Source organism: Camelina sativa, chromosome 7 (assembly GCF_000633955.1).
Source record: "Camelina sativa cultivar DH55 chromosome 7, Cs, whole genome shotgun sequence".
NCBI lineage: Eukaryota > Viridiplantae > Streptophyta > Magnoliopsida > Brassicales > Brassicaceae > Camelina > Camelina sativa.
The window spans coordinates 25,754,166-25,777,612 of record NC_025691.1 but is presented as its reverse complement, the minus strand read 5'-3'; the positions used below and the strand labels follow the sequence as shown (position 1 = coordinate 25,777,612).

At 34.1% G+C, this 23,447-nt stretch overlaps 4 protein-coding genes across 5 annotated transcripts in view; 1 reads left to right on the top strand and 3 right to left on the bottom strand.

The window, feature by feature from the left end:
- Positions 3,432-4,492, bottom strand: LOC104702585. The gene is made up of 2 exons (XM_010418467.2): positions 4,035-4,492; positions 3,432-3,785 (listed from the first exon to the last, which is right to left on the bottom strand). The coding sequence occupies exons 1-2, from the start codon at positions 4,367-4,369 to the stop codon at positions 3,629-3,631; spliced, it is 492 nt and encodes a 163-aa protein (XP_010416769.1). The 5' UTR covers positions 4,370-4,492; the 3' UTR covers positions 3,432-3,628.
- Positions 6,902-9,760, bottom strand: LOC104702584 (tRNA modification GTPase MnmE-like). Of its 2 annotated transcripts, none has more exons than XM_010418466.1 (10): positions 9,467-9,760; positions 9,052-9,377; positions 8,740-8,878; positions 8,438-8,559; positions 8,124-8,327; positions 7,967-8,026; positions 7,729-7,867; positions 7,541-7,659; positions 7,230-7,448; positions 6,902-7,143 (listed from the first exon to the last, which is right to left on the bottom strand). In XM_010418466.1, the coding sequence occupies exons 1-10, from the start codon at positions 9,687-9,689 to the stop codon at positions 6,946-6,948; spliced, it is 1,749 nt and encodes a 582-aa protein (XP_010416768.1). In that variant the 5' UTR covers positions 9,690-9,760; the 3' UTR covers positions 6,902-6,945. The 2 variants fall into 2 exon arrangements, with proteins under 2 accessions (XP_010416768.1, XP_010416767.1); XM_010418465.2 differs by having other exon boundaries at positions 9,052-9,380; positions 9,467-9,750.
- Positions 10,179-14,382, bottom strand: LOC104702583 (sulfate transporter 1.2). The gene is made up of 13 exons (XM_010418464.1): positions 13,682-14,382; positions 13,254-13,592; positions 13,114-13,162; positions 12,810-13,017; positions 12,546-12,720; positions 12,395-12,460; positions 12,167-12,280; positions 11,868-11,984; positions 11,364-11,777; positions 11,081-11,271; positions 10,905-10,990; positions 10,722-10,798; positions 10,179-10,599 (listed from the first exon to the last, which is right to left on the bottom strand). The coding sequence occupies exons 2-13, from the start codon at positions 13,578-13,580 to the stop codon at positions 10,456-10,458; spliced, it is 1,968 nt and encodes a 655-aa protein (XP_010416766.1). The 5' UTR covers positions 13,581-13,592; positions 13,682-14,382; the 3' UTR covers positions 10,179-10,455.
- Positions 21,142-23,447, top strand: part of LOC104702582 (sulfate transporter 2.2-like) — a 3,977-nt gene continuing 1,671 nt past the window's right edge. The window contains exons 1-8 of the mRNA XM_010418462.2: positions 21,142-21,444; positions 21,529-21,577; positions 21,663-21,870; positions 21,979-22,153; positions 22,259-22,324; positions 22,420-22,650; positions 22,737-22,863; positions 23,051-23,337. Coding sequence (XP_010416764.1) covers positions 21,142-21,444; positions 21,529-21,577; positions 21,663-21,870; positions 21,979-22,153; positions 22,259-22,324; positions 22,420-22,650; positions 22,737-22,863; positions 23,051-23,337 — 1,446 coding nt within the window. The remainder of the gene's footprint in view (positions 21,445-21,528; positions 21,578-21,662; positions 21,871-21,978; positions 22,154-22,258; positions 22,325-22,419; positions 22,651-22,736; positions 22,864-23,050; positions 23,338-23,447) is intronic.

Here is a 23,447-nt window from a genome sequence, read left to right as displayed (position 1 = left end):
GTTTTTGTTATCGTAGTTTTAGTATGAGAGCAGGGGCATTTTCGTCAGTTAAGTATAAGATTATGATAACGTGGCGCTATGTGATTGGATGGAGCATGAGTTGGCAAAAGTGAGAAAAAGGCGGTGCGTTTGCGTGATTGCAGCTGGATGGGATAGTTGTGGTTTTTGTTTGCTCACTCTCTCTGTCGGTGCTCACATGTCAAGAAAAGCATCAAACCAATTAAAATTAAATGCTCTCTTTCTATAATTTTTAAGAACAGGCCAAAACAACGATAATTATTTGAGATTATAAAAAACAAATTGAGTTATGATCCATTATGTTTACTGGATCTCTTATTGGCACATATAGGTTTGATGAGCCCATTACTAACAAAAGCCTTTTAGTTATTTGATGTGGGTGGGATCAGTGGTTCATTGTGTGTAACCTCCTAGTACTACTATGCATTCACATTTATTCATTTTCCTAAACGTTTGGGCTTTGTTATATTTATATGAATAACTTTTTTGGTTATCACCAATTGCAGTTTGCAAGTGTTGTAATAATATTCCTTTATTTGTTTATTTCTTTCTTTTTTTGTAATAATATAACAGTATATTTTGAATTAGGTAAAACTGAAAAATAAAAGCGGAAACTCTTAACGTATACTATATTATATAGGTCCCTGATTGTGGTTTTCAGATATGATTTGAGAAAGATATCGATAAACTACAATGTAGAAATACGTTCCAATAGTGAAAGCATATTTGAAATCATCACACTCCTATCAAATCGCAGGTCGTCTCTAAAGACAGACTATAAGACGAATATATCCTACATACATACGTATTCAAACCATTCTAGTGCTTTGTGTGGTTGTAAAATAAATAGAGTTCATATTTTAGTTATTATACAGAAAAATGTGAGGGACTTTTATACCTAAAGCAAGTGGGGGAGAGGCATGAAAGTATAATATCTAAATCAAATCAAGAATCAAAATAATTGAGATACCAATTGAGTATGTTTTGTTTTATGTATACTCTTAAATTAATTAATAAACATACGTGAGATTATTGTTAAAGTCCAATTTAAGAATTAAATGAACAATTTAGAAAGCTATATGATTCGGACCCTCCCATGAGCTGTTCCCACTTGTCTTTGCTTAATTTGGATGGAAACAATTCGATCCGTAATTCATAAAACGGGCCGACACTACTGTGATAGATCTAAATAAATAATGCATGAAAAGATCATAACAATTTTTTTTTAAATGAAAGCTTCACATAAAGGCGAAAATAACATGCGTGAGTGTTATTTTAGTGTCTTGTCGTAATACAAACGGAAAGATACATATATACGACCGTGCTTTAGATGTGATTAAGTTAATATCAAAGTTCCACGACGGTAATAACTCCTAACTCCTAAGCACTAACGCCATTTAATAAAATACAGCTTTAGCCTTTCTCAAGTGTACTTAACCTTGTATTATATCATTAAACCCTATATATTAGACTCGAAGTAAAAAAAAAGGATCAATGACATTTATTGTACAACTGCTGGATTAGGGAAATTAAAATAATGGATGCATGGCATATTTGCACGTGTACTCCTAATATTCTTATCCCCACACTTACAATATTTTTTAAGAATATTAGAATTGTAGAACCATAGAGTAACGGGACAACTTCTTATTTCGTGTTCCCTCCTAAAAAACAAAAACCACTTACATTAACACACATATACAGATATAGCACAAACTCTATTTTATTTATTAGCCAGCGCCTTATTCGAGCTGTTAGCTCAGACATTTCTTTAGTCATATGATCACTTTGTGAAAATATGCATTCTTGTGTTAACTCTCCCTTTTGGAATCTCAGATCAGAAACACAAATCTTATATAGAAGCTAAATCTTGTTTCACAATTTATACATGTAATGTATAATAATGAATCATTTGTGCAGGTTATTGGATTTTCCCTTAGAAACAATAAACTATCTCAACTTGTCATTTGTTTTCCGGCTTATTCATAAAGATAAAGTAATTTCAAATTAAACAGATAAAGAGCATGCTATTATTCTCAAATTCTTACCATCTACTTTGGTCGAGAAAGTTGCCAAGAATTTTTTTTTATAGATATTTTGGACTTCTTTAAATAGAGCTTTGTAGTTTTTTTTTTTAAACATAATTATACAGCTTTTGTTTCGTAAAACAATGATTAAGGAGCGTGAATGCTAGGTTGGAGAGATCAAAGAGACGTTGGAATTCAGATAGTTGGCCAAATTTGATGCTGACACATGCCAATTTGGCCAAGTGGTAAACTATTCTATTACTCACCTTGTACGTTAAAATGTTAAATATCAACTTGCTACGACTAAGTTTATTCACAAAGCAATCTATATGTGTGATATAAAAATCCATTCATAGCATAGATTGTCAATACGGACATTTTCTGTTTCAACACTTTTATACAAAATACTCCTATAAAGATTTTTCTCATGGTATAATAAATCAAAACATCGGAGAATTTGTTCTGGAAGATACAACTAATCAATGCTTATGTGGACTTTCATTTATTATTTTGCTGTTTACAACTTGCTTAGATACTTGTATAATGTTGTATTATTGAGTAAGTATTCAACAAAGTGTAAAAAGGTTGCGTTAATCATATCTTGTTAGAAATAAAAACGAACTACTTTCCAAAAGTTTGTATTTAAAAAAAAAATGTTATGAAACAAATGGAAACACAGACAAAAAAAAAATTGTCATTAGGAATCTGTCAAAACTGTAACGAACTTTAAAGACAACAAAGAAAAAAAAGAAGAGAATCTATTAAATTTTTCCATTGGGTGGGATACTGGGACCATGCTGATTAGGCATGAGATTCCTGACTCGATCAGCATCGTATTTTTAGTTAACATTTGTCTATTTCATTTTATATTTACATTTACATATGATAGCAATAGCATACGAACATATATAAATCGATATATGTGTAATACTACATGATTTGTGTATAAAAAGTACATAAAGGCAACAGCCAGTACAAAACTTATACATCAACTATAGTTGACCTAGATTGAAAATTTGGAATTAATTCTCCACTAGAATAAACGTTATTCACTCCAGGTTTAATGTTTGATTTTTTTTTTTATATATTTTAAAATTAAAAGAGTATATCTGATCAATTTATTAATTACGCTGCCTTTGTATTTCTTAAAACAATAAATATTTCTTCGTAATCTCCGATGTTATAAAACCTATGATACAAAATTATTACAGCTACTGTTCTTCAATCTCGTTTTGTTTTTATCGTTGATTCTAAAATATCTTGCTCCAATCTCCTAAAACGAAACCTCGCCCACATAAATTCACAGCAAATAATGTAATCTTAATTTTTTCTCATTAAGTACTTAATAAAAGACAAGTCTCACATACATTTGATTTTTCTTTCAAATAGATCAAAACTTGTAAAATTTGAACCCTCGAAAATCATCTAATTCAAACCACAACACGAGGGTGATTAACACGGTTAATCACAGTTAAGTAACGCATAATGCTTTATGTATGTAATCACCCATCATAATCATATACAAACACATAGCATATATAATACCACACATATAATAGAATTATATATATGAAAATGGGGGGTTACACTGCGGCTGCAGCTCTCCCTTTGCCTGGCTTCGCTCTCGCTGGGGCTGCCACGGCCGGTTCTTTCACCGGCGCCGATTTACCCTTCTCTTTCCTCTCATCTTGTGCCATTTGCTCTTGCCTGCACTCTGAGCTACAAAAAGCCTTATCTCCCCTGCCATTTTTAATCACACACAATTTATCATCATTAATACTCCAATTAAAAACAACATATTAAGCAATTATCATAATTCATTCACATAAGGGATATGTCATCCGAAGCAAATTAGTAAATGATTAAAACATACATATATATATATATATATATATCAATGTAAGTATAACGTCACGTAAGCAAAATTTACTACAATCAAAAATTATGTTATGAAGTTTTACAACAGTCAAGATTTGAGAATATATATACCTATACATGTAGATGTCACGGCCAGGAACAAGAAGACGTTCGCAAAGTGAGCAAGATCTTAAGAAATGTCCAGCGTCGGTGAAATCTCCCGAGTGTCTCCTGAGGTTACCTCTGGGTGAGACCATAGATAAGAGGCGTTGATCTAAGAACCCACGGTTTTGATCAACGGCTGCTGTCACGTGTTGACCGTTGGAAACGTAAGGTCCTACTACTACAGCAGGTGGATTCTGTTGATCTGATGTCTCTGATTCGCTGGGAAGGTTCAGATCGAACTTTATCTCTGATAGACTTGTGGTTCTGTTAATCGGTGGTCGTTGTCTCTTTCCAAGCAACATCGTATATTACTTTTGTTGTGTGTGTCGTGTGTTCTGTTTCTTGGAGCTCTGGACAGAGCAAATCTTGAGAGAAAAAGAGAGAGAGGGAGAGGGAAGAAGAGGGGGGGAGTGAGGAAGGAGAAGAGCAGGGAAGATAAAGAAGAAACCATAAACTCAGGACTCAATCTAGACCGTTGATTTATCTCATCTTTGTTTTTGTTTTCGTCACGATCATGCCACGTCATGATTCTGAACATTTTAATTTTTAAAAGAACATTTTTTGCTTTAAACTCTGTTTGTACTTTCTAATAATGTAATGTAAATCATAGAATTCGTGATAATTAGTAGTCGAGCTTTGTTAAAAATATATCCGCTGAGTACATTATTTCCGAAATGTTTCTTCCATATCTCATATACTATAATCTTTTTTGGTAGACAAATCTAAAGCTATGATTAAAAACAAATCTAGAAAAAAAAAAAAAAAAAGTAGTTAAGGTTTTACATAAGCAACTGATTTCTTTAAAGAACTTTAATACTATTTCTAAGCATTGATTTAGTTTTCATTAAAGACAACAGAGATAGATCTACAATATTGCTAAATAGCCTAACTAGATTGTTAAATTAAAAAATTCATCGTATTCACTATTCCTCAAAAGTTTTACAGTTTCTTTCACAGTACAAAAAAATCATTCCAGAAGGGCCCGTTTAGGGGCCTAATTGGGCCCACTAAATTAACAATAATTAACTTTCCACATCATACGATAGTTGCCCCCCAGGAATTATTTGTCGATTTCAAACCCAGTCACTTTCTTCCAAGAAAGTATAGTCCAAACAAATATAACATTAATAATTCAAGAATAGCAAAAAAAAACTCTTTTTCAAATTCTAAAAAAAAACAAAAAAAAATTGTACATGAAAGAAAAATATTGCTGAAAATTTTGAAAAGGAAATGTTGTTATTTGGTTTGGTTCCTATTCCTAACGTCTGGGCTACCAAAGAAATTGGACCACCTTCTGTTGTGACAACAATGTTTTTAATTTCAATTTGGCCTTTGCAATTTTATAGAGCCTTTCTCTCGTTTCTCCACTTCACATCTCTCCCATCAGATTTCAACATTTTTTTTTTTTACCTTACTTTTTAATGTATGACGATTTAATGCCAAAACAATTAAGAGTATTCATGGGTTCCTTAAAAAAGAAAAATATGTGTGATCGAAAATCACAACAAAAGCTTATGGTGATTGGTGCATTGTGACCTCTTTACTCATAAAAATTAGAGACAAAACATAGTGGCACATTGTACCACAATGGTCGGTCTCATCATCGTAGGTCTCCATGAGATTTTTCCCATCCTCAATGGCTTTTTTTTCTTCTTCCAAGGTAGTCAATCATAAAACAAAAGTTAAACCTAATTCATTTAATTGGCTATAGAATGTGATATAAGAAAAAAATTAGTGGTAAATGATAATAAAATATGGGTGACAATGAAGGTACAAAAACAGAATAGTAATATTACTCTATTTTTTTGGCAACTCACTGAATGGGGTTTTGCACATTAGACATTACCCACCACTACAATGTTAAGAAATAGAGCTTCGGGATGGCAAAATATGCTAGTAAATGATGGTAAGAGAAGATAATACCATAGACATTAAAAAATTCATTTGATTGAGTGACAAGAATCGGAAAAAAAAAGTCACGATTATGTTTGTAGATGTGTGATTCGTTGTGTCCGATTGGTATTATATTTACAAAGCTTTATAAATATACAGTTTTAAAATTTACCAATCATAAAAATTTTACCAAAAATATTACTCTCAACTTTTTTGTATTGTTTTTTTTTACAGCTTTGCATTGGATGTGATTGATGAAAAAAAACAAAGCAGTACAAGTGGTACAATTTTAAATTTTTACCAATCACAAAAACTTTACTAATAACTTTTATTAAAAACTTTATTTTCTGCTTTTTTATAAAGCTTTCATATACAGTTTTGCAATATTTCCTTAGAGGAAAAGTTCCTGTTTACAATTTTTTTTACAGCTTTGTGTTAGTTATCACAGATCCGTTACTTATATACAAGTACGACCGATTGATGAAAAAAATTGTGTCTATTTTTTTTGGGTTTATTTTGAAATGAGAAATGACAAGCTGACGTGGAGTTTGGTGGTAATATTAGATGATTTGGTATGATTGAGAGGACAAGTGGACACAGGTGAGTCAAAAAAGTGAAGAAGAGACGTTTAAATTTTAATTTAGTTTTCTTAGACTCTCTCTGATTGGTTCGTGTGTTTTGGACACTATAGCAAAAAGTATATTATTAATTACTACTAGTCTACAGTAGTAACCAAACACCAATTGGTCCCAAAATTTCCCAAATATCAATTTCTGAAGTTGATAGCGGGCCCTTTCTTTTTCACTAGTGGGCTTCAACATCTGGTCCACTTTCTTCATTATTATTAATTTTTGGTCTGGTATGTTCTTTTCTTTTCCATTAATATTCCCCTTTCCATTATTATTTTTTTGACTAATGTTTTCTTGTTAGTGAAACGAGAGGAGGGTAATAAGCTTAACTTTGATAAAAGTAGCAACGGTTGATTTTATTTACCGATACAAAATTTAGCAAAAATGGAGGATAAGACCTCTTCAGAGACATCTTCTCCACTGATCTGAGCAAGAGCCAAAGCAGCTTCTCTCAGCTCGATCGTCCAGAAATCTATCGGAAGATGCTCATCTTCGATTGCTTCTCTCAGCCTCACTAACGCTTCTTTCGTCCGCACCAGTTGCTCGCATTGCCTCTGCATAAACACACAAAAAAGAAAGGGTGATAAATGTAACATTCAAAAGTTAATGGACAGAAACATAATTTTAAAGGTAGACAGACCTGATTCACGGTCCACTGATGTCCTCCACTGGGGACACGATCAAGGCCAAGAATCTCCAATATTGCATCTTCAAGCTCTTCAATTCCTTGACCAGTAACAGCAGATGTCAAGACAGACTTATGGAATACTTCTTCATCCTTTTTTCTCTGATCTTCTAGTAGTTGATCACAACAATCAGGAGGAGCACAATCTATTTTGTTCATCACCAGAATCATAGGCTGTTTCAAATGCAAGAGACCCCAAAAAAGTCATAAAATGAGTCTAGTAGTAGGAAAAAACAAAGAAAAGGTGAATTGAATATAGAATTTACTTTATCAGATTGAATCTTATGTAGAAGCTCAGTGTCTTCTTCAGTCCAGCCTTCAACAGCACTCACCGCCATGATTACTACATCAGCAACCTTAGCAGCTGTTTCTGACCTTTCAACTCCTGCAAAAAGTTATCAATATATCAAGATCTGAGCTCTGGGAAAGATTCTGCTCGTAGTCTTATACTGACCTATTTTTTCGACAATGTCATTGGTTTCTCTGATACCAGCAGTGTCAAGAAGTGTGATAGGCACACCACGGACTGTAACATTAGCTTCCACAACGTCTCGAGTTGTTCCCGCAACTTCTGTAACAATGGCTCTCTCACTCTGCACGCTAAATTTAAAGCACCAGTGGAAATGTGACTCTATTTGAATAAACTTTCAGTTTTTACAATGAATGAAAATAAAGATCATTCTGTTCCATACTTTGCTCCAGGCGTTTAGAAGACTTGATTTCCCGACATTGGGACGCCCAACAATAGCTATCTGCAACGTTTCAGTAACAAAGATATACAAAATATGAAATACCATACACTTAAAAGCTTCAAACATGTACAAGACACATACTCTTCTTAAAATTTACCTGCAACCCGCTTCGAAGAAGCTTGTCATAGTTTGCTGTATCTAATGCACTTTCTACGTCTTCAGACATGCTGTTTACTTTGTTAATTACTGAGTCTATATCCAATCGCGGCATTTCGTCCTCAAAGTCTAAACGAGCTTCAATTTCAGTAAGGAGTTCAATGCATTGTGCTCTTAATGATTTCACCAAAGATGAAAACCCTCCCTAAAGACAAAGAATCGAGAAGAACTTGGAACTTATAAACAATGTTCTTAGGCAAAGCCCCGCTAAGCTATTAAATACGATTAATCATAAAAGAATCAGAAGATGCATGCCTGAATCCCTTCCAAAGCAGCATCTGCAGCAGCAGAAGACTTGGCCGAAATCAGTTTTTCGACATTTTCAGCTTGCGATAGGTCTAAACGCCCATTTAGAAAGGCACGAAGTGTAAACTCTCCTGAATTCACCGCAAATTCAGCAAAACATCAGAATCTATAAGTAAAACTCACAGAGGTAAGTCGAGCATAGATTAAAGAAACTGATTCTACTAATCTTATAGCTAAAGCCCTCAGATTAAGTCACACATAATTAAAGATTCTCAATGACGAAATCTACAGAAAGAATTCGAGTCTCTGACCTGGTTCTGCTAATCGAGCTCCAGCTTCAACACATGTCCTCAGAACACGCCGCAAACAAATTTCGCTCCCGTGGCACTGGAGCTCAACTACATCTTCTCGAGTGTATGACCGAGGAGCCAACATAGGCACAGCTAAAACCTAACAAGCAGCCACACTTCAATGATCAGAACCTAACCAAATGTGTACAACAGCAGACAACTAGAAATGACAAATAAAAATCATGATTTAAGCATAAAGCCAGTAATTTGAGGGCCAAGAAATCGAAACAGAGAAGTGTAAACTAGCCAAATTAAAGAACTTTTTAATTCTACCTCGTCAACAACATTGCCACTTGAATCAACAACAACTCCATATTCCACGTAATGACTCGTGGGCCGCCATAAACCCGAATCCGAATCCGAGTCCTCCTTCTTCCTCCTTTGCTTAGCAGAACGAAAGACTCTTCTAGCAACTTCCACAGCCTTAGGACCTGACAACCTCACGATTCCCACCGCACCAGGTGGCCCACCGATAGGGGTTACGATCGCCACAATTGTGCTTGTGCTCTGAAACCGATCGACGTTATTGAATGCATCATCGTCTACCTTCCCCAGAAGACCCACCACACGCTCATCTCCTTTAAACACTAGAGAGTTGTCTTCTACAAAAGAAAGAAAAAAACCCCATTAGCAATAGGATTGAGATGAAATTAGAAACCTACGGAATCGTTTTCAATGGCCCCTTTACCTGATAACGCAGCGCGAGGTTTAAGAAGAGGGGTTTTAGGAGACGAAGAGAATAAGAGAAAGCATAGATTTTTAGAGACGGGTCTTGAGATTCTTTCGCCTCGTGTTATAATAAGCGAAGCTTGTCGAAGAAGATGAACGCCGACGGAGCGGAAGGAGAGGAGACTCAACATTGACACTACTGCAACCAACCCTAAGCTCACGGATAACGCCGACGGCGGCATTGGCAACGACTACAACAACAAAAAGAGACAAAATCAAAACGCAGCGTTTTTCTTATTTTTTCACAACTGAAATGGGTTTTCGTGATTCAACATGGTTTGGGCCTTTGACATATAATAAGCCCAAGAGATATAATAATTATAAACAAAACGCAGCGTTTGGTTTGTGACTGTAACCAGTGTCTTAAATGAATCTGCCTTTGTTTCTGGTTCAGATTCATATCTCCTAACAAAATATTCGCCAACCTATCTAATTGACTTATTTGGTTTGTTTATTTATCTTTTTATTTATAGATAATGAAGTTAAATACGGCTAACTGGCTAAAGGAGGATAAGGATAATCTTTTTTTTATATTCCATCCATTTTAAATTCCAACTTGTCACATTATTGAGTTCCCATTTGATATAACCAAATTATTTCAGATAAAATAAATCTCCACGTTGGACATCCTAATCATAGTTGTTCACACACTTTTGGGGTTTTTAAACTGATTAGATAGAAAATTCAAAATTTCAATTTACAATACTTTATTTAAAAAAAGTACAGTAGTAGAACAACAAGATGGGGACCCAGAGGTCAACTTTACACTTGACCCCTTATCTTCTAATACGATAGAAGAATCATAAACAAAAGGGTCCAAAGACCAAAATTACAATTGAAGGCAAGAGTCACTTTCTTTACTCTACTGTACAACACTTAGAGAGAGCATCTCCCTCTTCTTCTTCTTCTTCTTCTTCGTCATTATCTTCTTCTTCTTTCTTGTAAATTTTATACCTCGTCGGAGAGTTTTGGACAGCAAGCATCAACGGCGTCAGCTACCGTCAGATAGATATTGTCTTCTCCTAACATGTCGGCAAAGTGTGACAAGTGTAGCTTGCCTATCACCAACGGTCCAGGATTCGCCAGAATCAACTGTTGGTTATCACAAACACACAGAATCATCAGGTAAGTATACTCTTCTTTAACTAATTCACTTTGATTGCTGAGTTAGAATAGATTATATAGTCTCTTAATTCATGTCTGTTTATATGTACCTGAATGTCTCTTTTTTGGAGAGACTTGTATAAGTCTTCTAAGGCATGGATTCCGCTAGTATCGATGTCCGTAACAGCTGAAAAAAATAATGGTGTCCGTTTAATCTTTGTTTATATAAGAAAATAAAAATATTGACACTAATTAATTAAGAAGGAAGTAATTAGGAGTAATGTTTAACTTACGTGACATTTCGATGATGAGAAACTGAATCCTGGGTAGGCTTGTTGCCTTTACCTTTTCTTCTTCCTCATGTAGCCATCTCTGAATCCTGTAAATTACAAGGGTTTCCGAATTAACATTCTTGTGAACCAAGTAACTGTTCTTGGTTAAGATTAAAACTTTTGTTTTAAGGTTTTACCTTTCTCTAACGTAATTTGAGTTGGAGAAGTAGATAGCAGAGTCAACACGAATAGTAAGAACCCCTGGAACCATAGTGGCTTCAGGATACTGTTGAATATTTCTGTAAACCGAAGTTCTTGGAATATTTCCGAGAACTGCAGTTCTAGGCCTTGTTACTTGCAAAAGGATCTTAGCAAACGAGATAGAGACCTGTCCACAAATAAATTCACTTTAACATCAGCAAATTAACAACAACATAATCATCATGTATAGAGGGTTTCGTTTTCTTGACATGTACGTACCGCAATGAGAAGTCCGATCTCAACGGAAACAAAGATGACGCCAAAGAAAGCTCCCATACAAGCGACGAAATCGAGCTTATCGACCTTGAAGATCAAAATAGCAGCTTGAATATCTATCAATGGAATCACGGCGTTGATGATGATAGCTGCGAGGATGGCGTTTGGAGTGTACTTAAAGAGAGGTGTGAGGAAGAGCAATGTCAAGAGAACGACGATTGACATTATTATGTTGGAAACCGCTGTTTGACATCCAGCCATGAAATTGACAGCTGATCTTGAGAACGATCCAGTAGCAACGTAGCAAGAAGACATCGATCCTACAACGTTCATCATGCCTAATGCTACCATCTCTTTGTTACCGTCGATTTGGTAGTCTTTCATCGCAGCAAAGGTTCTTCCAATCGCTACAGCTTCCTGTCAAAACAGTTTTGAAATATTCGATGAGGAAATTTCGCTTATGGATTTGAGAGATTGAAGTCTGAGTCATTGGTTTGGACTACTTACTGTTAAAGCGACCATGCCACAGACTACACCGATGCGGATGCCCTTAGCAAGGTTATCACCGGAGAAGTAGATTAGATGGAAAGAGGATGGGTTGATACCTTGGTCAAGGTGTTTCACCTTCATTCATCAAAACAAAAAAAATGAGACATTGTATTAAGTCTTAACTCGATGTTGAATAGTTTGAGGCGCAAGTAACNAAAAAAAAAAAAAAAAAAAAATGAGACATTGTATTTAAGTATTAACACGATGTTGAATAGTTTGAGGCGCAAGTAACTACTTAGATTAGGTTGAGATCTTACGATTTGAACTCCTTGTTTGTCTGCTCTGGTTATGTAGACAAAGAAGGTAGAAATGATAACTGATATTAATGGCGCAGTCGCTGGCACCCAGAACAGTTTCTTGCTCTTCTTCCCCTGTTTCAGCATTAGGTCAAGAGAGATCAGAATCAAATCGAAACAAAAGAATGAATTAAACTATTCGATGTTTTTTGTTTTATATATATATATATATATATATATATATCTTACAATGAATTTAGAGGTGAGCAGGAAGGTCAAGAACGATGCACCAATGAGTATAGTCTGCCAATTCCACTGCAGAGCCCAAATGATACAAATTAGTGAAAGGATTGACAAAGTAGTGTTTAGATTAGATAAAAAGCAGAAGAAGGATTCTTACGCCGTGATGAGCCGAGCTGAAAACGGAGTCAAGAACAGCAATGATATCGGTTTTCTTGGTGAATTTCTTGATCCCGAGGAAGCCTTTAAGCTGCTGGAGAGCGATGGTGATGGCCGCGCCACCCATGAAGCCCACCACAGCCGCGTGTGATAGGAAATCGATCAAGAACCCTAACCTGAGAGTAGTAAAGAAGAAGATGAACATTTTAAGAGCCTTTTTCTATCGTCAAATAAGAAAGATAGGGATAAAGAGATCAATTTTTACCTGAAGAATCCAAGGGCTGCTTCGGTGATACCGGCGAAAAACGTGGCAGTGAAGGCAAGGCGGAGATATTCATCAGGACTTGTGTTTGGATCAATCTCAGCTCGTAGCAAAGTGCCTATCAATAGAGAAACCACAGCAACGGGTCCAATTGCTATATCCCTCGAACTCCCCATGCAAGCATACACCAATGGAGGAACGAAACTAGAATCTGTAAAATCAAGATCAACCATATTTGATTTTATCCTCTGTTTTTCAAATGAGGTCAAGTGTGATTAATTAAAGATCAAGTCAAAATCAAACTTACATAAACCGTATTTAGGATCAAGATTAGCCAACTTAGCGTATCCAATATCCTGTAATCACCATGGAATATAAGCAACGAAGCAAGTGTATAGATAACTTGTGATACAAGTAATAGTGATACTTGAGTTTAGGGCTTTTCACCTGAGGAATGCAGAGACTTGCGATGGTTAAACCGGAGATGAGATCGCCTCGAAACTTCTTGAGATTATAGTCACGTCCCCAATCGAAGACAGGGAAGACGGACCGGAGACCGAGCATGAACTGCTTGGACCTAGGCTGATCCTTAAAATCCCTTAGAGGATCATCGTGGAAGAAAGTTTCTTTGAATGTGTACATGAAATCCTTGAACATGTTTGGCTTCGGTGGGATCCCAACCTTATGCCGGGTGGGAGAAGATTTGATCGGAAGATTTCCACCGTCCGTAGCCGGACTTAGATCTCCGTCTACAGGGTGAGCTCTCGACGACATAGCTAGGTCTCTCTGCAAACAGAACAAGAGACTTAGTTAAGTTAGTTTGTTAAGTTTTTGAGATGATATCAATAGTGTGAATGGGAGTAATGGAACCGAACCAGGAGAAAGATAGATAGATAGCTGGAAACGTGACTAAAGTGGATATTTTGGGTTGAAAGGTGACTTTTAAGTGTGATTTTAGAGCAACATTGATGAACCCTTATTTATAACGAAAATACTATGTGATATTAGTTTTTTTATTTAATTAAATGACAAGAGAGTGTCATCGTATATAATTGATGAATCTGGATTACTAAGAGACCAAGTACATTACGAAAATTGAAAAGTCTAACTAATAGATTTCGATTTTATATTTGGCTTGATCGACATTAATTAAGTTAAAACAAACCAAGTCAATGGTTTTTTGTGTTTTGTGTGCAAAACTGAAAACAATCTCAATTCAGTGATCTCGTTTACTTTCTGCCATTAGGAATAGGAGAGATCGTTGACTTGGATAGCCACGTGGTAGATAGTGAGATTTTAAAGAAATTATATATGGTTAGTGCCAACAGTTATCCCAAAATAAATGACGAAAATATAACGTTACTTACTAGCAGTTTTCAATACTTTAAATTAAGCTTAACTCGAAAGCAAACCCTAACTAATTAAATAGTATTAGAGCCCCGAAATTTCTCATCTTTTTTACCTTAACATAGATTTTGGAAACAAAACCTTAAAAAAAACATAGAAAACAAACCTAAACTGAACAGCAATTTAGAAAGAAGACCTAAGATTAAAGAAACTACATATGGGACCTAACTCATATATATATATTTCCCCACGAGATGTATTGTATCGAATCAGATAGATCTCGTTCTTTACCCTCGGTCTATATGTCCCCGAAATATAGCTTTCGAGCTTTTTATTCGGGGAAATATAGATTTCGAACTTTTATTTCGGGGACATATAGACCGAGGGTAAAGAACGAGATCTATCTGATTCGATACAATACATCTCGTGGGGAAATAGACCGTCGGCCCAACATATGTTCTATATTGGTGGTTCTAATTGGTTCTCAAAGTATGTATAGATGTTATTTAAATTGGTGCATATGTATAGGTTAGATAATAGAATGCATTAAAATCACTCAGTTTCCAGACAAAATCTTTAATTTGTGCAAGTTGATGAACGGTGGCTGGGTTAATTTCAACAAAATAGCCGCTATCGTTTTTTTCAACCAAAATTTTCCAAAGTAATTTTAACATATCAAAGCCAAATTCGATCACAAAAGCTGAAATAAATTAAAAAATCAACTTAAGTTTTCTCATATTCGTCTAACTAGTTTTTTTAATTCTTAAAAATAAAATAAAAAAAAACCTTTTGGTACAAGTTTAGGTTGGAGACAAAGTGAACACCACATGTGTTGACCTTGTAATGCAGACAAGTATGGATGATTGATAATGAGTTAACTAGTACCTCATCGAAATCCGAAGAAACAATCTAATTGTAAACTTCCTGCACCAGACGATACCTTCTAAATATTTTTCCTAGTTCTATGCATTATATTGTATACAGCCAATAATTACACACAAAATTAAACAACTGAAAAAAAATAAAATCAAAACCTTTAACCAGAATAAAAAACAAACTATGGCATATAAATGCACGTGTATTATTTGTATTAAACTAAAATTAGGTAGTGGGGATATAGTAACTAATATGAGATGCATAACCATTGATAGTTGGAAGGTGAAAACCACCACTAACCTGGAAAAGAAGCAGAAGAAGAATTCGATCTGTCTCTCTTTTTTTTCTTTTCTTTTTCTTATAGCTCTTTTTGCTCCAAAGATCTTTTTACGTGATTGATTTATTTAATTTGTTAAAAGCGAAAAGGGATTTTTCAAAAAGTAGGGAAAAGAACTAAAAAGAGATTTAAGAATTTAAGAAAAAGTACACGAGAGAGACACAGTTACAACCTCCCCTTTTTTAGATTTTTGGAAACGCCAGATTGTTTTACACTATTCTTTTCTAACTTGAAAACCAGCAAACCTGAATGATGTCCAGGTTCACTGAATCACTCTCTCTCAAATTATCAAAAATACAAAACCCTAATAATATTCAGAAAGAAAAGAAAAAAAGAGATAAACAATTTCCTGAGAAATTAGATTTTGCTTGAGAAACAGGGGGACAAAAAAAGAAAGAAGAAAAAGTATTTCACAAAAGTGAGGAGAACAAAAAAAATAGATCTGGGAATTTATATATTTGATTATTTAAATGAAATTAAAATTAAAATTACAAGAGATAAATATCGTTATTGTCAAATATTTTTCCAGGAAAAAAATAAAAATATAAGAGGTGATGATAATGACAGAAGTTATGGAAACTACAAAGCAAGAAGACCGAAGCGGTTCAGATCACTTGTTATTACGAAAGCGCCACTGGCTCCAAATCGAGAAAAAAAGCGAAAAGGTCAAAAGAAAGGAACCGATTTTTTTGGGGGCTAGAGTTGACCTTGAATCTGGACTAAAGTGTGGCTATGTTCGTCCTTACTACATTAGCCATTGACTACGTATTCGACACGCGCTAGATATAGTGCTTTGCTGGCTACAAGCTATTGGTTCTCCATGTTGGTTCACGGCCAGCCACACACACTAGTTTCTTTTTTTTATATTTTTTTATTCGTCAACTATCTTTCTGTGTAATAGACGTACTGATTTTTCTAAACAACTGTTGTATAAGTATCTGTTTCGATTTGTATACGTTATCATTAAACCTATACTATACGCACGCACGATTGAAGAAGGTATTAAGGTAACAAATGATTTGTTGTACTACCACAATATCACAACTCACAAGCGTAACCTTGTGATTAATGTATGCATATATTCATGGGCCAAGTTGAGATGAGAAACCAAGAAAAAAAAAACATCATGGGATGTAGGACCTAGTATTCTAGATAATAATAATGTCAACTGTTTTAGGACCTCATGCATGACTCATATGTTCTTGAAATCGATCTTATACCTGTTGTTGAAGGTAAACTAATTTATCATAATCTTTAGCATGACAAATTTGAGTACTCCTGTTCTTCCTCTGACGGTATAAATCATAAAGTTTATCGCAATTTTGCATATATATATATTTTCATATGTTATGCGATATCATCATATTTGGATTTTTTTCTTTTTTTCTTTCGTTAAACTGCGGAAGTTCAGACCTTTAGTTCATAACTTCATTTGATACCCAAAACCAGTTTTTACTCCATTCCGATTTAAAGAATGTATTTCCATCACAAAAAGAGATTGAAACCGAAGAAAGTACAAATAAATCAACCCCATTATATATACTATATATAACTATCAGTAGGTCATCATCCCTTTCATATTCATATCTATGAAGTTTACTATATATTCATATCTATGAAGTTTACTATAAGTTTACTTAGATCATATATATGTCACCAGTCACGTAAAACTACTATAATTTTTTTAAAACTAACATTAATGTTCTATGTATAACATCCTACGATGATTAAGAATTGTGACAATCATATTAGACATTGTGAATAAAAAATCGGTACTTTGCCGACCAGAAAAAATAAATCGATCGGTTATCTTCTTATATTCGGGGGACATATATAATCAACTAGAATTTGCTTCTTCTTGATAGAAGTACAAATCTGCAATATTTAAATTTTCAGGTGCCGCCCAAAAAAGGTTAAAATATTTAACAAGTCAACCGTTCAGAACAAATATATTTGTACATGAATTGTAATTAATTATATATGCATTTATTATTAGTCACGATGACAAAAAAAAATATTATGTTCGTATGATATGTATGTTAGCTTTGCTTTAAAAAAGATTTTTTTTTTAAAGAGTATGCATGTAACTATGTATGTTAGCTTGGTTGGTTAGAACTCTCTTATATAAACAAAACATTTATAAGTTTGTTTGGTTTGCATAAGCTATTAAGGATATTCGTAAAATAATATTGATTGGTCGATATCAACTACCAAGTAATGCATCATTTGCACGTAAATTATTAGAATAGACACTGCAACATCTTTAGTTAACATAAATAATAGTATTTACAGTAATTGCAAGTTGCAAAGAAAGATTTTTAAAAATACCTTTTTCCAATACTACTTTTCAAAAATGTTATTTTCTAAATTAAAAAATACTACTTAAAATTTGATATTAATTTAAATATGTGTGTAAACTTATTAAAATATGCAGTCTCCGAATAGTAGTTGCTATCTAGAAATATCTTATAAACCTTATAAAATTTTATATTTAATAAAATATATTTTTGAAAATTTGATAGATAAAAGAGATTTTTTGAAAAGAGGTATATACCGTTAATTTGTAAAAAAAGGAAAAGAAAAGTATATCAAAAGGGATATTTCTAAAAAAAAAATTATATTTGTAAGATATAAAATCAAAATATACAAATTGAATAATTTGTTTTGCAAAAGTATTCAATCGATTTATATATAATAATAGTAATTAATAATCATGTATCTTAAAAAAACATTGTGATAGAATGAATGAACTTTAACAGAGAAAGAATAATATTCCGCAGCCCTTTGGCCTCTTCTGCTACTGCCAATATAAAATACATTATTGTATGTAGCATTTCTAAAACGATATGGTGGGATAAATTTGCAAAACAAAGAAGAAGAAGTTCTCTATCGCAAACGCCGACAAAAAAAGAAAATTTTGGTAAATACTTAATAGTGCTATGAAATTAAACGCAGCAAACAAATACTTAATAGTACTATGAAATTAAGAAACTTATGAGCTTTTGGTTGTAATGAGTCAGTCACGACTGAGATTTATTGTTCTCTTGTTTTATTTTTTGCCAAGAAAACAATTGTAAGGGTGGAAACACTACTAATTCATTTTATACGATATTTGCAGTTTAGCAAAAAAAAAAAAAAGAAATTAAACGCAGCAACCGAAGTTGTTTGCAAAATGTTATGTTTACAGACGTACGACAGCAGCTAATCCAATCTGAATCCAATCAACTATTTAATCACATGTTGTTATAAAGTATCGATGAAAATAGTTATTAAGGCACCGTCGATGGACGCGGCCACACGTCGAATTTGCTTTTTAGATAAAGGTGTCATAATGTGTATTTTCTTTGTTTAAATTTTAATGTTAAGTTTATATTCAAAGAAAAACAAAGATTTTCACGTAGAAAAATCTATCCCTGATGTTGTAATGTGTTATCTTTATCAAAAGAAAGTCACAAAAAAAGTATCATAATGTGTTATCTCGGTGAATAGATTCGTTTGGTACAGAATTGCATTTTTTAAAAAAGATATCGTGATTACTGGAACATCCGTGTGGCTAAAAGCATGTTAATTATTACTAAGATATTATAGCTTGAGCCGGGTTTTATCATTTAGATGATCATTGATTGGTGAAGTTTCATGTCATGACAACTCGGAAACTAAGCGAACTTAGTTAACGACATAACCCTATTGCACATTTAATACTTTTCCAGCTGTCCGCATTGCTAAATTGCACATCCCCGGTTGTGATACTGTCTTTGAAGATAGTCATCTGGGAGATCATATCTCAACTCTGTTGTCCATGTGACACCAAATTGTTCTAGTTTACTTATAGTAAATAACACAGTGCATCCGATCCGAAACATGGCGCCGTCCAATATCTTTAACATTTTTTTTACCATATTACATTATCACTCATTTTTTACTCATACCATTGATCCGCAAACTCTCACATAAAATGAATTGGCTTTCTGGAGTTGCGTTGGACCAAAGAATCCCACGTACGAGTCTATGACAATGACCTTAAAGTAACTAGTTTGGAGGATTCTGGTGGATGAAAAAGACTGAATTAGTGTAGAAGTGAATAAGAGTGGTTCATAGTGAAAAGATAAGAGAACATATATGACTCATGCTTAGATCATGACAATACAATAAATAGATTCCATTGGTTTTGATAATAGTAACAAAAAAATTCGAGAACGAAAACAAAGTGGACCGAACGTGCCCTATGACCACATCTCATCCGTTCATTTCCATATTCTTCCATATAAAAGGATAAAGAGAAAAAGAACCAAAACAGAAAAGAAAAGAACAATCAAATCTTGAATAATCGCATTTCTTTTCGTCTTCTTTTACCTTCGAAATCAATTATTGTATAGCGTGCCTTCTTGGTCCATCAAACCAATTTTGTTTTATTTGGCAACCCGGACGTCTCCACTTAAATATTCGTTTTGGATTAGAGCTCGTATGTTATCTAATGTTGATGATTTGGATATTGACTTGTCTGTTAATTTCTGGAAATTTTTGTAAAGAATAATACTGATTAGTAAATGTTGGAAAAAGTATAAGAAATTAAAATTTACCTGACCCTCCAAGGTTGGTCTGTTACAATCGCATACTTTTAATATTCGTTGCGCTCATATTTTCAAAAGTTGATTAGAAATTCTTAATGAATAAATAAAACAATTCATGATTTTATAAATATTGGTAGAAATGTATCATCTTTTCATAATTAGTAGGTTAATAATACGTACTGTTGATGAAACTTTTTCCATTAGTGTCTGGTGATCTCAGGCACACATGTGGTTTTTGGTGTTTACGAAGGTGGATCAGCCGGTATGCTATCAATTTCAGTCCATAATACAGCTGCTATTAACCAATGAAATATATTACGCGTTTTTTCTCTTGATTTTGTACGAGTGATCCATAATTTTTTTACTTTATTCAATCATCAATGTGTTCGCGATGCCAAAATGGCCACAATGTTATACATACAAAAAAAAAAAATGGTCACAAGATAGTACTTTCTGATCTTCACCTGACTAATATTCTTAAGATTATGTACGGCGACCGTGATACATTACGACAAAGTTATCATGTATTTGCAACATGCCCTCTTGTTGGTATGTTCATTTTTATAAGTCAAAATCAAAAAAATATACATTCGGATAACAACATTCGATGTATTATACAATAAATAATTACAAATAAATCAACATATAGGGGAAAGGTACGTTACTAATTTTTTTAGATATTATTAATAATTTTTTTTAATGTTTTTTGTCTTCACATAAGCATTCACTTGGAAACTAGTGTTATACTGTTATTTACATCAAACCAGGAAATAAGAATGTTACATCATAAATCATAAATCACTCAGAGTGTCAAATTATGTGCTCTAACGAAATCTCCAGCATAAGAAAAAAAAAACATTCTTATAACTAAAACTATTGTTTCTTTGAAAACATATTTACAAGTTCAAAATCCTATAATTTTAACATTAAAAAATTAGTATTTTCTAAAGTTAGCATTAAAAAATTAGTGTAATCTTTATTATTTTCTACATAAAGTAACAGCTTTTTTTTGTTGAACAACAAAAGTAAAAGATTTTAAGTTATGCATTTAATTAAGGACCAAAGACTAAGGACCAAAGTTTGGAATTAAATATTTTCTATTTAAGTTTTATGACAATGGCAGTATATATATATATAGAGAGAAGGCTTAAGACAGAGCTTAGTTCTCTATCACACACTTCCAAACCCCACAAAGATAACAAAAATGGGCATAGAGCTTCAGAGCCACCATGAAGACGGCCCTTCCGAAGAGCCGATATCGCGGTGGCTGGTAGATACTCCGGTGCCACCAAGCATGTGGCAAGAGCTTGCTGGGTACATAAGAAAAAATGTGTTGTCCAAGAAAGATAATAGGAGGAACAAGACGAAGAGCTCATCATCAAACCCTGTTTACTCTTGTCTTAAATCGTTGTTCCCTATACTTATCTGGGGAAGACAATACAAACTCAACTTGTTCAAGAAAGATTTGATGGCTGGTCTCACTCTCGCTAGTCTTTGCATTCCTCAGGTAACTTTACTCACTAATTACAATATATGTCGATATAATCAATGTTGGATTCTTATAGATACATTTTTAAATTTCATTTTTCAGAGTATAGGATATGCGAATTTGGCTGGACTTGATCCAGAGTACGGCCTATGTAAGTCCAAAACTCCAGTTGTGTATAGTTCCTTAGGTTTTGGCAGAGAATTGAATTGAATTTTATATATAAATATAAATAACAGATACAAGTGTGGTACCACCTTTGATATATTCGACGATGGGAAGTTCGAGAGAGTTAGCCATTGGTCCTGTGGCTGTTGTTTCCCTTCTGCTTTCGTCAATGGTTCGTGACCTTCAAGATCCGGTCACCGATCCAATTGCTTACAGGAAAATTGTCTTCACGGTCACGTTTTTCGCTGGCGCCTTTCAAGCCATCTTTGGACTCTTCAGGCAAATTGCATAGAGATTCATTATATATTTATATATTCGCGGACCAAACGACGACGACAAAGGTGTATTAATCTGATAAAAAAGTATATGTTTATTATATTGTATCAGGTTAGGGTTTTTGGTGGACTTTTTGTCACATGCTGCACTTGTTGGGTTCATGGCTGGTGCTGCCATTGTCATTGGTTTACAACAACTCAAAGGTTTATTTGGTTTGTCTCATTTTACCAACAAAACCGATATAGTTTCGGTTTTATCTTCGGTTTTCCACTCGCTTCACCATCCGGTACGAACGGGTTTTTATTTTATTTTTCCGTCTTAGTTCTTTTGGTTAAATTTGTTTGTAAGTGAGGAATATTGTATTTATCTCAAATATTAATTATTTTTGCAGTGGCAACCTCTGAACTTTGTCATCGGTAGTTCATTCCTAATCTTCATTCTCCTAGCGAGATTTCTCGTAAGTAAATTCATTTTTTTCATATATTAATACCATCCACATCAAAAGTAGTTGTATTTATTAATTCATTTGGATTGGTTTTTATAAAAACTCAGGGGAAAAGAAACAAGAAATTGTTTTGGATACCGGCAATGGCACCGCTGATATCAGTCGTATTAGCAACACTAATCGTGTATTTAACCAACGCTGAGACACGAGGGGTTAAAATTGTAAAACACATTAAACCAGGGTTTAACCAACCTTCGGTTAACCAGTTACAATTCAGCAGTCCACATCTCGGTCAAATCGTCAAAATTGGTCTTATTTCTGCAATTATCGCACTCACGGTTAGTATAATATTCTATTATTCCTCTGTGGACTATGGGATTTATCACTGATTAATCTGTAATTAAATGAACTAATTTCAATACAGGAAGCAATTGCAGTGGGGAGATCGTTTGCGACGATCAAAGGGTATCGTCTGGATGGGAACAAAGAGATGATGGCTATGGGATTTATGAACATCGCTGGCTCTTTTACTTCTTGCTATGTGGCTACCGGTAAAAATTTTCCTTTTTTTTTTTTTTGAATCTTCCGGTTTTATTAATTTTACATAACATAAGTAACATAAGTTAAACCGGTTTAGTAATATTAAAATAAAGCATGCTCACTTTTTGATAAATGTTGTATATTATTATTAGTAACGGATACGGATCACGTATAGCTTATGTTTTCTATCAAAAACAGGGTCATTCTCAAGAACGGCAGTGAATTTTAGCGCTGGCTGCGAGACGGTGGTTTCGAACATTGTAATGGCGATTACAGTGATGATTTCGCTAGAAGTATTAACGAGGTTTCTCTACTTCACACCAACGGCGATTCTCGCGTCCATAATCCTGTCGGCGCTTCCAGGTCTCATTGATATCTCTGGCGCTTTACATATTTGGAAACTCGATAAACTCGATTTTCTTGTCCTTGCTGCTGCCTTCTTCGGTGTCCTCTTTGCCTCAGTCGAGATCGGTCTTCTTCTTGCCGTGAGTCTTTCTTTCTCCTTCACTACTCTATTTCTTTTTGTTTCTTTCTTAAAATCTTATCCGGAAAAATACAACAAAATATTGATTGATTGGGGGGGGGACCTAAGGGG